Genomic DNA, 14,744 nt, shown 5'->3' with positions numbered 1-14,744 from the left:
CTCCATAACATGTGCTTCTGAACCCTGTAAACACATCGGGCTTCTCCACAGCATTTGCATACTCTGCTCGTTGTCACACCTCACCATAGTGCAAACTCCTGCTAGTCCCGACCACGCAGCCTTCCAGAAGGTAGGTGTTGGTTAATACTATGGGCCTGGAAGCTGCTTCAGGCTAAGGTTTGTGCCAGAAATCGCACTGGGCACAGCAACCAGGAAGGTGATAGGAAAAGGCACCTGCTCTCTGAGGAGCTGACTGTGCATCCAAAAAAAATGCTGCAGGGACTGGGACCGCTGAAGGACAACCAGTCCAGGGCGCAGCAGCCGAGACTTTGATCTGAAATGGAAGTTGAGTGGGTGCTGGTCAGGTGGGGCCAGCCATGCAGGCAGGAGCCAGGCTTGATGTGAATGAAACTTGGAAGCAATGGGAGCGGGCTGGGCCTGAGGTCCCCGCCAGCGCGTTCATCCCGTGACCAAGAGGAGGACGCTGGAGGCGGGTAAACTGAGCTGCGCGGTGTTGAGGTCTGTGTTTACAGGAACAACCGGCAGCCGGGCCGGCCGGTCCCGAGGCAGCGAGGAAGCCTGGCAGGCCCCGAGCTGTCGCCGTAGCAACAAATCCGCCTGGAGCCCACTACCCTCTAGCTAGCTGCTTCCCATCCACCACTTTCTTTCTAGAATCTCCTCCGCCCCAGGTTCCCCGCTCGGCTGCTGCCCTGCAGGATCGCCTTCCCGCACCACTGCGGTCGCCAAGCCCGCGGCAGCGACGCGCGTGCGCGACCTCGCGGCGCAGGCGCACAGCGTTGCCGCAGCGCGGGGCGGGGGGAGGGGCTGGAGGGAAGCGGGTGCTGTCCCAGGTCCCTACCAGGTGCCCGTAGACGTCGGCAGGCTGGAGGTAGAAGGTGGAGTTGAGCAGCTCTTCCAGCTTGCGCGGGACGTCGTTCTCCCGGTAGTACTCCAGCGCCTGCTGCTTCAGCCTCCGCAGCTCCCTAGTGGGCCCACAGCCGCGGCCGCCGCCTTCGTCCCCCATGGTAGGCGATTTCAGGCGACCGCGGGGGTTAGCCTGGGGGCCCGCGAGCGTCTTCCGCGTCGCTAAGCAACGCCACGCCGAGCGCGACCCCAAATCTCGCGAGGCTTCCAGCCCCCTGGCGGGAGCTGGAAAAGACCCCTCGGCCCTCCTCCCTCACGCTTCCCGACCAGCGCTCCCCCGGCTGGCGTTGCTGGTCGCCACTTCCCCCGACGTTTTCCAGATGGGGAACTAGTTAGCGATCTCAGGTAGCGCCTTTGGTGGGAGTGTGGGAGGCGAGCCCCAGCTTCCAGTGGGGGGCTCGAGCCTGGGGCGGCGCGGGGTCCCGTGGCCCTGGAACTCGGGCCCTCGGCCTTCGCCCACCCCCCACCCCTTCGTTCCTCCGGGGACGGTGGCGAGGGCGGCCCGTGCGGCCTACCCTCCTGGGGAGGGAGATAAGGACTCAGGGTTTGCTCCCTAAGCGGTGCAGGTCCCCGGAGTTAATGACTTCATTCATTCATTCACTCACTGCCCTGAGCCGAGCCGTGTTCTGGCGGGGCATCCTGTCGCGGTCTCCCGGGGAGGTTAGTTGGGTTAAATCAGTGGATGGAAAAGAGATTTGGGGTGAAACTTAAGGATGCTTATGGTTCAGAAGGCTGGGGGGAGGGTATAGAAGACTTTCTGGGTCGCGTTCCCTCCCCCAAACCCTCGCAGGCTGCCTGCATCCTGCCCTTTTACATCCAAGCTCCCTGCGTGGCTTCAGTGCCCCGGCCGGCCGGGTGTCCTGCAGGCTCCTAGGCCTTGCAGTGCGCGCCCCGGCTCCGAGCTTCTGCTGCAGGAACCCGCCGAGGTGCACGGGGTGTTCGTGTGCTCCTCTTGCCCGTGTGTGTTTCTGACCTAAGCAGGTCACTTACACGGTCTGTGCCGCACTTGGATCGTCTGGAAAACACATCTTACTCACCTACTCTGCCCGGTTCGCTGGTCACTTAGGAGAACATGAGTGAGAAAACATTTGCAACCACATAGTTGTTTCCAGTAGGTGCACGTACATCTGTAAAAACATTTGATTCTATAAATACTACAGTAGGGGCCCAGGCAGGTACCTCCTTCTGCACTTTCTCCCTGTTTTCCCCGAATCTCTAATGGGATGAATGTCTCCCTTTCCAGGGTGCTATAAGTCATCACAGACCTACCTCATCCTCCTGGCTGGACGGCCATCCCTGCATGTAGGAGCCGAGCCTGAGTCATACTCACATCCACCCAGGAGCCCCGGGCCCCGCAGGGAGGGAGCATGGGCTCTGCTGAATGGTGTTGAGTGAACCTTTGTACAGAAGAAGCCCCTGCCATTGCTGCTGCTGTTTCCGGTCCACCTTTGTGCCTTTCCTCACATCCCCCTGGATGGAGGGCACCCCCTTTCCTAGTAGCCCATCCTTTAAGGCCCAAGTTGAGTCCCACTTGAGAGAAGCCTTTTCTCACACTCGAGCTCTCCTCAGCCCTTTCTTTCTTCTGAATCCTTCCCCTGGGCCACAACGTTCAGCCCTCGGGGATTTCTCGACTCATTTGACATTTTAATGGAACATCTGGTAGTACCCTGAGCTGGGACCATCATGTCTCAGAGTCTCCTCTCTGTAACGCATTCGCCTCTAAGGTCCATGAGGACAGGGGCCTGTTGTGTCTTCTTCACCTTTGCATCCCCAGCAACAGCACGTTACCTGATAGAATAGATGCTCAGTAAATATCTGTCGAGTGAATGAAGGGGTTTCACACATAATGAGTACTTCATAAATACCTAACTCACAATCAGATGTTGGGTGAGTACTAAGGACACCAGGCTGGCTGGAGCAAGAGGTTTATTTTTAAGAATAATGAGAAATAAGGATGGAAAAGTAGTCTGAGGTGAGACTGTGAAGAAGCTGCAGCACCATTCTGTAAGAGTGGGCAGCCATCCCACATTTCTGACTATAGGATAGCAAGATGGAAGTGGTGTTTTAGGAAGTTACCCGGCAGCAGTGGGTAACTTTGATAGGTGTTTTGTTATACAACAAGCAGGAGACCCAGGCAGAAAATGATACAGATGGAAGGCCCTAAACAATAATAGTAGCAATGAGAAGAGAAGGGTGAGAGAGATGTTCCGAAGCAAGGCTGAAAATCCCTTTGAGGTTGGGGGACCAAAGGTGACTGTTGAGGATAGCCTGTAGAATTGTGTGACAGTTGACAGAAATGGGGGGAAAGAGTGATCTGGCTTTGTTGGAACAGGATTCATTTGGTTTTAGACATGTAGGACTCTGGTATCCCAGAGGAAAGGGAAAACTGAAGATACAGATACCCACAACAAATTTAAAGTTGAATAAGAACAGATGAATCTTCTGGAAGGAAAAGGGGAAAACGTCCTCTTGAACTCAGGATCTAAATGTTGGGGAAGGAATATATTTAGGATATAGGAAGAGGGTAAGGAGGTATTGTCGGAGACCCCCAAAAAAAGGGCTTATGGAAAAAAGAAAAAAAAAACTCCAAATCATAGAATCTAGGACAGAGTTATGGATCAACTGTGTGTGTGTGTGTGTGTATATATGTACTGAGCACACAGGATAAAGTCTGAAAGGATATCATGAGCATGTGTGTCTTCCTTGGGTTATGGGAATATAGGGAACTTTTATTTTCTTTTTATCGGTAGTTTCTGATTTTCCTAAAATGAATGTATTACTTGTATAATTTTGAAGAATTACATTAAAACTATTTGAGGAAAGGATGTTAAGTCAAATATTACGAGGAGAATTGAAGACGGAAAAGATTATTAGGGACTCAGTTCTTCCCTTGTAGATCATTCTATCTCCTCAAATAAAAATAAAACTACTTGTAGGCTAAATGATGAATAAACCTGTCATTCCTATTTACTGTTGATTCAGTCAATCAACAAACATTAATTGAATGAATGCCTACCATGTGCCAGGCACTGTTTTAGCTATTGGGCGGGGGGGGGGGGGGGGGAGGGGGGAGGACTATGAATAAAATAGATAGCATTTCTACTTGTCATGGCACTTAAGTTCTAATTGTGCTCCAGTAACACATTTTAGTGACCAGTTGGGACAATAAACTGAAATAAGAGACGTGAAAGCATTTTGAAAAGTTGGTCGGCTAGGGGTTTAAGAGCCTGTTAGTGTTGACAGGTTCAGAGAAAATAAAATGATTATTCACGAATATACCAATTTTCTTATTTTCCATAGATATAGAAGTTCTGGGTTTTTAACTATAAAATACATTCATACATATGCATATTTTATACAGACTTAACACATTTCTTATTCAGTACCTTCATATTAAGACTAAATGTCCAAGGGCACTTACAGAGCATCGGAGCTTGAAAGGGGGTGGAGTGCTGCCAACCCTAAAGGCATAAACTGGAGAGTTGAGCAGGCGAAGGAAAGGAAGAGAAAGGACAGATTCAGGATATATAGAAAATTCTGGCACATATCCAGTGACAGTGGGTAGGACTATGCTCTCCTCTTTTAGAAAGAGAAGAGATATTAGGAAGAGGACATGACCACGGCTGTTAACTTCCCATTGGAGGGGATGTATGGTGTGGGACAAAGACCATTTGGGAATTAGAAAACCTAGATTATAGGAATCCCAGTTGTCCCAATATCTTCTAAGACCTATTCAGTGAAATTAGGGGGTTGTATTAGATCAGTGTTTCCTAACCTTTTGGATGAAGACTCCTTTTGAACAACAAAAAATTGACTCCCCTCCCCGTGTAATAGTGGATATATATAGTGATTATGAATTCAGTAGTGTGTCTAGAGGCATTTGTATCTCATTCATGGAAACGTACATATGACAAAGAGATGGTATTTATGAGCAAGCCATTCTCCAGTGTTGGGAATGTGTTTGGTGTACATTGGAAGTTGTGGGGCCCTTGCCCACAGCCCACGTGCTTCTTGGGGGTCTTGATTGAGAACTACTGAATTGGGTCTCTCCATCTTAGATCTCTTCTACTTTGTGGCTCTGATTTAAGATAAAATATCAGGACATATTAGGGTCTTCCTATCTGCTAATGGAAGACCCTTCTTAGAGGAAATTAACCATTCTCTTTCTGCATTTCAAATAGGATTTCTGAGCTATGACAGACATTTCCTAAATGAATGAGGATAAAGAAAAATGTATTTGTTCATTTTTCCTTAATCCTTTCTGACATCTCTATATAAATTGGAACTTGTTTGCCATGACTTTAATGTTCAGAGGTGATTATTTAGATGTTATTTTGGGGTTGCTATCAAGTGCTTGTTAATTCTTCTTTCCTGCATTTGCCATCTGCGTTGAGTATCATTTTTCATAGGGAACTAATGAACATGATTGCAGGTGTCTAATCACAGAATCATAGAAACTAGAGACAGAATAGATGGATATGTTGTCTTTTCCTCTTGTGGCGAACGGGAGTAATAATGTTGCCCTTACCCAGTTGTCATGAATGAGAAATATGATTGCCAAGCTAATTTGCAATATAAATAGCTGCAAATTAAATGCTAAGTAATAAAAGCAGGAATTATTTGACTAATAAAAAATGTTTTTCTGTAATTTGATTTTTTCACTCCTAATGCCTCCTGGCAGTAGTCATTACCATTGTAGTAATAATAACAACAACAACCACAGAAGCAACTACTATTGATATAGAGCAATGTTATATGCCTGGGGCTTTCCTCATATCCTCCCATCACATCTGTAGAACAACCACAAAAGGCAAGTGGCTGGCCCAAGGTTACACAGTTAATAAAGACTAGAGCTGGAATTTGAACTCAGGTCTGACCACTCCAGTGTCCATGCATTTTCCACGGTGCTCCACGGCTTCTCAGATCTGGAACTCTCTAAGTAAAATTCTACCGACTCGTGTCAGCTATTGCTGGACTCTTTCCCATTCTCTGCCAGTTGAGTTGCTTTCATTGAGGGCTTGGAGCAAGGAGCATGGATACGTGGTAATATTAATGTGATCACTGGTTCTCACTCTGGGCTGCACATTAGAATTATCTGGGGATTCTACTAGATTCTTCTAGAATCTAAGCACCATTTGAATTTAAGCATCGCAAAGAGAAGGATTCTCTATTTTATTCACTGGTAGGGTGAGTACTGAAAATTACTGATGCCTGGGCCCTACCCCAGACCTATTAAATCAGAATCTCTAGGGGTGGGGCCCAAGCATAAGTATTTTTTTTATATGTGATATCAATGGGCAGCCAAGGTTGAAACCACTGTTCTACAAGCTTTCTTAATAGATCCTGTCAAAAAGAGAATGGCTAATGCTTCACCCAGGAATGGTTTGATAACGGAAGCAGCCAAGATGGCCTAGAAGCATGGGGTCTTGAAATCAGACCCCATGGGTTCAAGTTTGAATTCTTTCAGCTCCCAGCTGTGTGACCTTGTACAAGTTTCTAAAACTCTCTGAGCCCATTTCCCCATTGCTAATATTTTCAATTTCATAGGATTGCTATGAGATTAAATTTAAAAATCCATGTGAACTTTTCCCCACTGTGCCCAGCATACTGTACATGGTATCATTATTACCACAGAAATTGAGGAAAAGGAAAATGAAGCATTTTTAGCAGTTTTGCAATATTTGAAATCTTTTATTTAGCTTTGTACAGAAATTTGGATGGAATTGAATTAAATGACAAGAGGAACTTCCCCCTCCCTTTCAAAACAATATTAGTGACCTTCTGGTAATCTTTCACTTTTATTTTAACCTTTACCATTTGTGCAAATTATAAAGTGGATGGGTTATTTCTCTCTTGCTTCCCAAGTAAAGCAGTAAGCTGGAGCCTTAGTCCTAAAGTGAGTGCTCAAAGCTGGCATTCTTGTCAAAGGCTGTTTTAGATTTAGCCTTCCGGTCATTTGTTCAAAGGGCTTTGACACTGAAGACCAAAAGATACTGTTGGAGATGCTACTGCTGGCAGTTTAATTGGTATTTTTCAAGGTATAGACACACAGTTTCTCTATAGGCAGAATGAAACTGGAAATACGGCAATTATCCAGTGAGTTCAGACAGTAAAGGAAAAAGGAAGAACTCAGGCAAAAGAAATCCTTTAAGCAAGCTATTTTACCTTTTTATTTTTATTTTTTGCCACTTTAAAATAGATTTTTATTTATTTTTTACTTTTTAGAAGTAGATACAATTTAAGAGTATTTTTATGACAAAATTAGGGGACTAGTAAAGCAAATACGTATACAATATCCTACAAAAGGCAGGTTTTCTAATTTTTACTTCTTTGCTTTGTGTGTGTGTTTACTTCTTTTCTTAATATAAAAGTAGTAAAAATTAAAAACAATCATCGAATTTACTGTGAATGAAGAAAATGTTAACCCTATTTCCATATAGGGGGCAGCAAAGAAGAAAGAGGGGAAGTATCCTAGTTAAGTGGGCCGGTTAGATGTTTATCAAGTTATGGCTAAAAATGTTTTCTGTTACTGCAGCAAATCTTGATTTGGTTGTCTCCTGGCCCCTGAGAGTTGTGCGCCCACCTATTTTGTTGTTGCACTTAAATGAGAGCTAATAAATTGTTTGACTTTTATAATTAAACTTAAGACCCTGATTGAAGGGGATTTTAGCTTCCCTGAAAATGTACTTTAAGTTAATCTGCTTAAGAGGAATTATCTGTTTCTTATTAGCAAAATGAAAGGACTGTCACTGACTGGCCATGAATCTTATAGTATTGTTAGCCTTCGAAATGGTAAAAAATTAAGTTGTCACATTTAGGTCTTGACTCTGCATTTGTTATTGGCAAAGGGTAGGGTTATCTTTTATTATTGTCATTCTCTTTTTCTTCCTTAATTTGCCTTTTTTGTTGTTGTTGTTGCCCTGTTTAAGAAGTTGGAGAGTTTCATTATTTGAATATTTTTAAAAGATGCTAGTCACAGACACAGATGAGAATTATTTCCTGAAGAATTGTGATTTTGGGGGGAGTCAATTTCCAGGAATTTTTAACAAATAAAATAATTTTAGACCAATTTCTCAATATTGATTTGGTTTTACTGCATCTCTTTTATATGTGACAATCATTTAAAATGATCACTGGAGCCCTATTTACTCCCAAAATTATTTAAGGTGACACTTGTGGATGAATCTCTATTGCCAGTCTAATGTTAAATTAAATTTCTGTACAATTAAAAAAAATACACAGAATTGTATTGTATGTTAACAAGGGATAATGGATCCTGTTTTTAATTAAATAATGCAATTATTATTTTTTGTGATTGTGCATTCAACACCTTAGATGGATATGTAGAAATAAAAGTAGTACTGATCAGAATCAGTTCCCCAGAAAAAATGTTTCCACTAATACTTGAGAGACTTATTAAGGATGAAAGACTAAAATGTTATTTCTAAAGTAGAAATAATTTTTAATATGTTTTCAGTGATGCCTGTCTTCGGCTTAGGCTATAGGCAGCAAATTATTTTCAGTGCCTCAGTGTGGGCATAGGAAGGAAAAGGAAAGTGCAGGAGAATCTAACAGTCTTACTCAGACAGAAATAAAGAGTTGATGTAATCCAAGACCAGACTAGCTTTGTGGGTTTGTTTCTTTGGTGTATTTGAAAGTTATTCTTATTGTGTTCATGGTGTTGGGTGATGGTAGTAATTTGCTTTATATCAAATTTTCTTTCTAAAAAAATAAAAAAGAAACCACATTGGTACTTTCATAAATTAGAACTTCTTAAGAATTTTCTATCACAAACTTTTGTTTATAGACGATCCAATCACCAATAATCAGATGGTAGCACTATATCTTAAACAGCTTATTGGGGTACTTAAAAAAGTTTTCTGTACCTAGTAAAATCTTAAACTTGATTATCTCAATTTTAACAAAAGTAGGGGGGGGAAAAGAGCTGATGTACAGGGGTGGGCAACAGTAGGATTACAGTTGTGAGTATGCAAAACAGTTTATTCTTGTGTTATATTTATTAATTATTTTATTATTTTCCAGACAAACAACTGTAGACCTATTGTTGCCCACCCCTGTGTATTAGGATGACTTTGTGTGATGGCACTTTCACTTGAAATAAATAACTGAGGCCAGAGTGAGGTTTGGATGAGAAGTGTCTGGGTGCTTGCCCTGATCTCCGTCCGATTCTTTTTGTGTGCCTGGAGATAGGGCCAAAGGAGGCGACGTGAGAACCCAGGGCCCACTCTCTCCCCCTGCCCTGTCGGAACTTGCAAAACTCCCTGTAGGAGCTCCTCTTGTTCAACAGCCGCTGTTAGGCTGCTGTAAAGGTCTGAATTGATTTATGAGCAGCCGAGTGACTTGAACTATCCCTGAGCTACTCCAGGTAACCATCTTCCCCAAAGGTCATGGTCAAATGTTTGCACTCTCTTCTCATCATCTTTATGGGGATTTGAAAAATAGCGAAGATTGTGAGCCAGATTCATGAAGCAGGGCATATCACAGAGGAGAGACGTCTCAGTTCACCTTAGATAGCTGTGCTTTCTAAAGAATTGGGCTACCTCTAAAATTTTAAATGTGGAGTTTCTGTTTGAGGGATCTAGTACCAAATTTCCTTTTGATGTAAAATTATTCCATGCCAACACCCATTGGAATTTTTATGAACTTGTGTGTCTGCCCTAAACTTTGGTGCCGAGTCATAGATGCTTTCTTTTCTTTACAGCCAGGCTGACAGCACATAAGGGAAATATACAGCTCCTGTGCTGATGTTGAGAATACAAAACCCAAGACTGTCTTTTGTAGGGTAAGGATCAACGACGGTGTTTTGTAGAGTAAGAACACAAACGTAACTTTTTTAAAAAGTATGGTATTTGAAATAAATAAAATGTATGTTTACCAGTTTATAGGCTTTAAAGGAATATTGTCCTATATACCACTTATTACTTTACTGAAAACACAGCCATTTTGAATGCTTAACTGAGACCATTGCAAGAAAAATATTATCTGTTTGGTTAATAATTATTTTCTGTATATTTCTCATAAACCCATTGTTAGAAAATTAGTTGTCTTTTTTGAGATAATTATAAATCTGCAAAAGCAGGCAATACAAGCAAAATGAAGAATTCAAAATTATAAGATCTCTTTGAATGTATTTTTGCAATAGACTTTATCTTCAAGTATTATTTGTTATATGAGAACAAAGGCATCACCATGTGAGATTTTGTGCTTTTTAAAACTAAAAGTAACCATTTTTACTTTTCCCTGTGTATGTTTTCTGGGTTGGATTCTAACTCACCAGGGGCGTTCCTTGAACTTTTCACACTCTTTTTTTCAAGCTTTAATGTTAAGAAAAAGGCACGATCCTCCTTGGCACAAAACTAGACCCTGGCTGGTGGATCAGATAGAGAATCACACACACACACACACACACACACACACACACACGCCTGTCCCCCCGGGGTAAAGGCTCGGTCGGCTGTCACATCAGTACCAGCCCATGCCATTGCTGTGTTTATGAGAGATTCGCCTTACTCTCCAAATTCAGGCTTTAGGACTACACACCTGATGCCATCCCATCTCATCTATTTTTGACAACACGTGTAGGTGAAGTTTTAGGTTTTTTATGGTAGGCACCCAAAACCAGTCCTTTGGATCAGTCGTACGAGTGATATTACTAAAGTGCATCTCTTTTAGATGCACTTTAAAAATAAGTTGTAACTCTGGAAGGACCTGGTTGGAAGAAAGGGGGTGTGATCTTGTATCAAACTGGAGAAACACAGTATGGGGACCCTCCTCCAGCTGTTTTGTGCTTTCTGATTTTTGAAAGAAAGGAAACTTTGCAGCGTGTAATTCTAAGAAGATTGCAAGGAACAAAAAAAGTAGACCAGGCTCTTCATGGGGGAGGGGAGTGGGGTCTGACTTAGTCACACCAACTGCAGCTGAAACGTTCATTTATTATGACCCCATGCATTCTATTAAGGCATAAAATAGCCCCTTTTCTTCCCATAGCCAGCAGTTCTATATTAATTCAGGAGCTATAAGGCCAAGTTCAAAGTCACATCATTTTCTAGCTGGAAAGTAAGGACACCTTATATATGAAATACAGGCTTTTCAACAGGTACTGTTACCCCGCAGCCCGAGGTGAACTTTTTATTTAAGTATGAGCAATCTCACCCTTTCTGTGGGTTAACTTTTGGCGGCCGAGATACGTGTTGGTAACAAGTGTAAACGCCAAGTGAATGAGGGCTCAGGTTGAAAGGTCTGTGGCTCTCCCTCCATAAGTAAATCCACAGATCCGGTTATGAGGAGGGCTGGCTCTTCCCCTTCAGACAGTCGCATTGGAGCCCCGGATGTAATTCTCACCGCCGTGCGCACATTTCATCAGCGAGGTGTGCGTGGGCAGAGGAATGATGTAGCATTTTAAAACACATTCTTTTATTTTTAAGTGCACGCCCAACATCGTGACAAATTCTATTTAGTATGAAGTTGGAACAAACTTAATTCAAGGTGAATTTCTACCTCGTGAAGTCAGGTGGTTTCAAACGTGCCACAAAGATCCATGAGGAACGGGACTGTGACGCTCCATTTGGTTGTCTCTGAACTTGGTTGGGAGTTCCATGCAGACCTCTGGCATCGCGTGCAAACAAACCAAAGAAGAGGATGCAAAAGTGAAACCAGTCTTGTGGCTGCTGTCAGGGCGACATTCCCTCCACTGACGACGTGCTTGTGTTTTCCTCTTTGAATGTGCTTTCCCCTCCAGAAGTGTTAACACCATCCATTCACGCTCTCACTCTGGGAGTTCATGCGGAGGACAAGCGGCCGGAGCCCCAGCAGCAGGCGGCCACCCGCCCGCGCTCCGGCTGCCCCCACCACCTTCCCTGTGCGTCTTTACAGGGCGAAGGTTCTTTACAGGGCGTTGCGATTCTGGCCTTGGTAGTCAGGCTGTCCTGTCTTGGCTGCCGGGGCTTAACTCAACCCACTTTTACTTCGTCTTGGCTGCCCATCTAACAGGCAAAGCTGCTAGAAATAACTGGGCATATTTACCACTCATCCATTGGTCATTACAGAATCATTTCTATAGACAAGGAAATCATACCGCCAGGCAGAACTTTTGGGGTCATTTACTTCCACACCATCATTTTACAGACAAAAAATAAAAGACCTTTCCGTATAAGCTATGGAAGCACAGACTTCACCTCCCCTACCCATAAAAACAAAACAAAACTGTTGTGTGTGAAAGGCTGCCAACATAATTCTTCATACTCAGGAATCAAATTAGTTAATGGGTTTAAATGTAAGGAATTTAAAAATTATATTCACTATGTGGGTAGGAAAAGGAAAAATACTTTTTATTATATACAGCACATTTTGGTGTAATATATGTAATCGCCTTAACGGAATAGCTATATATTCTGACAATATTACAAGATTTAAAAATATAAAATCCAAAATTTGTAAATTCCAAGGGAAAAAACAACAACAACAACCCAGCTGCATCTACTAACAAGTTATGGAACTTGCACCGTGGCCTTTCAGAAGGCTTATATGAAAAACATTGTTCAGCCGTCTTCAGATTTACCATTTTAAACGGCCTTTTGCAGCTGAATGCTCTGCACTCTCTCTTGTTTGTCAGGTAGATTGCCTGGCAGATGTTTTCGTCCTTTTTAAAAATACAGTATTAAGCATGCCTGCTGCTCGCTTCATCAGCTACAAGAAATATTCATGGCTCATTCTGTTGGGAGGTGACTCACCTGAAGCTTTGTTCCCAAATTAGTAACATTAGGAACCTGGCAGCCTCTCACTTAGCAAGTGGTGCTTCCCACCAATTAAATGGAAAAAGTCTACTTATTCCCACACAAACTTAGGCTTTCACCTGTCAGAGGAAGATGAGACCATCGCCAGCAGCTGTTTATTTTGCTGGCAGGTTGATGCCGACAACAAAGTGATTTTCCCCAGGTGAATTACACCCTCGCATTGGCATGGCAATGACTAATAAAGTATTCATGGAAACTACTTAAGCGTGTCATCCCCTTCCTACAGTGTGTCGCTGCTGCCGCCAAGTGACAGGTCTGAAGAATCAGCAAATCTCACCCAATTAGAGCATCATTCCTCTCCTAAACCAAGGCCCCTGCTACCCCCTGGACAAAGACACTGTCTTCCTGTGTGATGAACGAAGACGCTTTCCTAAATCACACTGGACCCACAGGGCCATCCCTCCGAATTCAGGGCTTCCCAGGAAAGAATGGCCTGGGTGATTCAGAAAATAACGTCACCCCAGCCGGTTTGGCTCAGTGGATAGAGCATCAGCCTGCAGACCGAAGGGTCCTGGATTCGATTCGAGTCAAGGACATGTACCTCGGTTGCAGGCTTCTGCCCGGCTCGGGCCCTGGTCGGGCATGTGAGGAGGCAACCAATCGATGTGTTTCTCTCACATCGATGTTTCTCTCTGTCTTTCCCTCTCTCTTCCACTCTCTCTAAAAATCCATGGAAAAATATCCTCGGGTGAGGATTAAAAAAACAAAGAAAGAAAAGAAAACAGTGTCCTTCCCTGAACCGTCTAATTTTAGGGTTGAGGGAGTTTCAAGTTCAGTTTGGTTAATTTTCCACAACCTCACACAAAATCAGACTATACGACAGGAAGGGAAATTCTCTGTCTTAAAAATCCACCAGTCCCACCCTAAACGTGCAACTCTGAACACGCCAGTCCTTGAGGACGTATGCGAGGACTGCCCTCGTGAGCAACCTCGTTCTTGAACTGGGCTGAGAGCTTTTCAATTGCTGTGACATTTTCAGCCAGGGAAGTAGTCGTGGTCGCAGGGCAATGTTTTACAGGCAATTACTTTAGATGATCAATGGAGCAATTCCCCTTCCAGAAAGGAACCAAAGCGATCAAGTTAAATCATTAAAGAGAGAAAGAGGGAGCCAGAGAAAGGGTTCGTCTCATTAGCAGGTGCCTGTGCTGCAGGCTCCGCGGAGGGGAGGTTCCCAATGTCCCTGGCCCTTTAAGACAATAGCTGGGCCCCCTCCACCACACCACCCCCTCCCCCGTAGCTGTTGACAGGTCTAAACCTCCCTGGCAGCCCATTGTGGCCGCAGTAGGAGGCACCTGCAGAAAATGTGCCAAAACCAGGCAGGGAGCAAGAGCTTTTCAATAAGCGCCGCAGCTGGAGAGGAGAGGCAACACTAAACAAGCAGGCGCGGCCAGGCATGTGATGGGAAAAGGGGTCAAAGCCAGGCACCTCCTATCGGCTTTCTGAGCCCCGTTCGCTTCAATTTGCTGACATCTTCTAGCTGGCTTTTCTCTATTTGCTTAATATGCTGAGGTATTTAGCTTAAAAGCACTAAATGCTTCATCGCAATGAGCTGCTCTCTCTCTCTCTCTTCCCCATTTACTGTTATTAAGGACATTTTTCCCGTATTTTCTCTCCCTTTCTGCCCCAGACGAAGATTGTTTTCTTTCCCTTCCCTCTGATGACTAGGTTACAAGCATCCTCTACCACTAACTGCCCGCTTGATCTTACTCATCTTTAATTCAGAGACAAGTAAAACTCTCCAAATCCAGTATGTGAGCCCTTCCCAAAGCACACTTCCTGACTGCCTGAGCCCGGGTCTGCAGGCCGCATTGCTTTCCCACGCAGTAAACGTTTATTGCGCATCTACCGTGCGCCCACCACGGTTCTTGGGGCTTCCAGAAATCCGGAGAGGGACCAGACACCCCGCAGAGAGGCTGACTCATGTAATCGTGGGTTTGGGAACTTGTTTTGCACCCCTGTACGTTCCTAATGTCGTATTCTCAGTCCTTCGAGAATAAGCAAGAGTCC

At 44.1% G+C, this 14,744-nt stretch overlaps 1 protein-coding gene across 1 annotated transcript in view; it reads left to right on the top strand.

Moving 5' to 3' along the window:
* Window positions 1-936: 936 nt before the first annotated feature.
* The window catches only part of HSPA12A (heat shock protein family A (Hsp70) member 12A), a 107,177-nt gene continuing 93,369 nt past the window's right edge, over window positions 937-14,744 (top strand). Inside the window, exon 1 of the mRNA XM_006088168.3 lies at window positions 937-1,025. Coding sequence (XP_006088230.1) covers window positions 1,023-1,025 — 3 coding nt within the window. The 5' untranslated portion in view covers window positions 937-1,022. The remainder of the gene's footprint in view (window positions 1,026-14,744) is intronic.

Source organism: Myotis lucifugus, unplaced genomic scaffold, assembly GCF_000147115.1.
Source record: "Myotis lucifugus unplaced genomic scaffold, Myoluc2.0 scaffold_44, whole genome shotgun sequence".
NCBI classification, from domain to species: domain Eukaryota; kingdom Metazoa; phylum Chordata; class Mammalia; order Chiroptera; family Vespertilionidae; genus Myotis; species Myotis lucifugus.
This window is presented reverse-complemented; position numbering and strand designations above follow the sequence as displayed.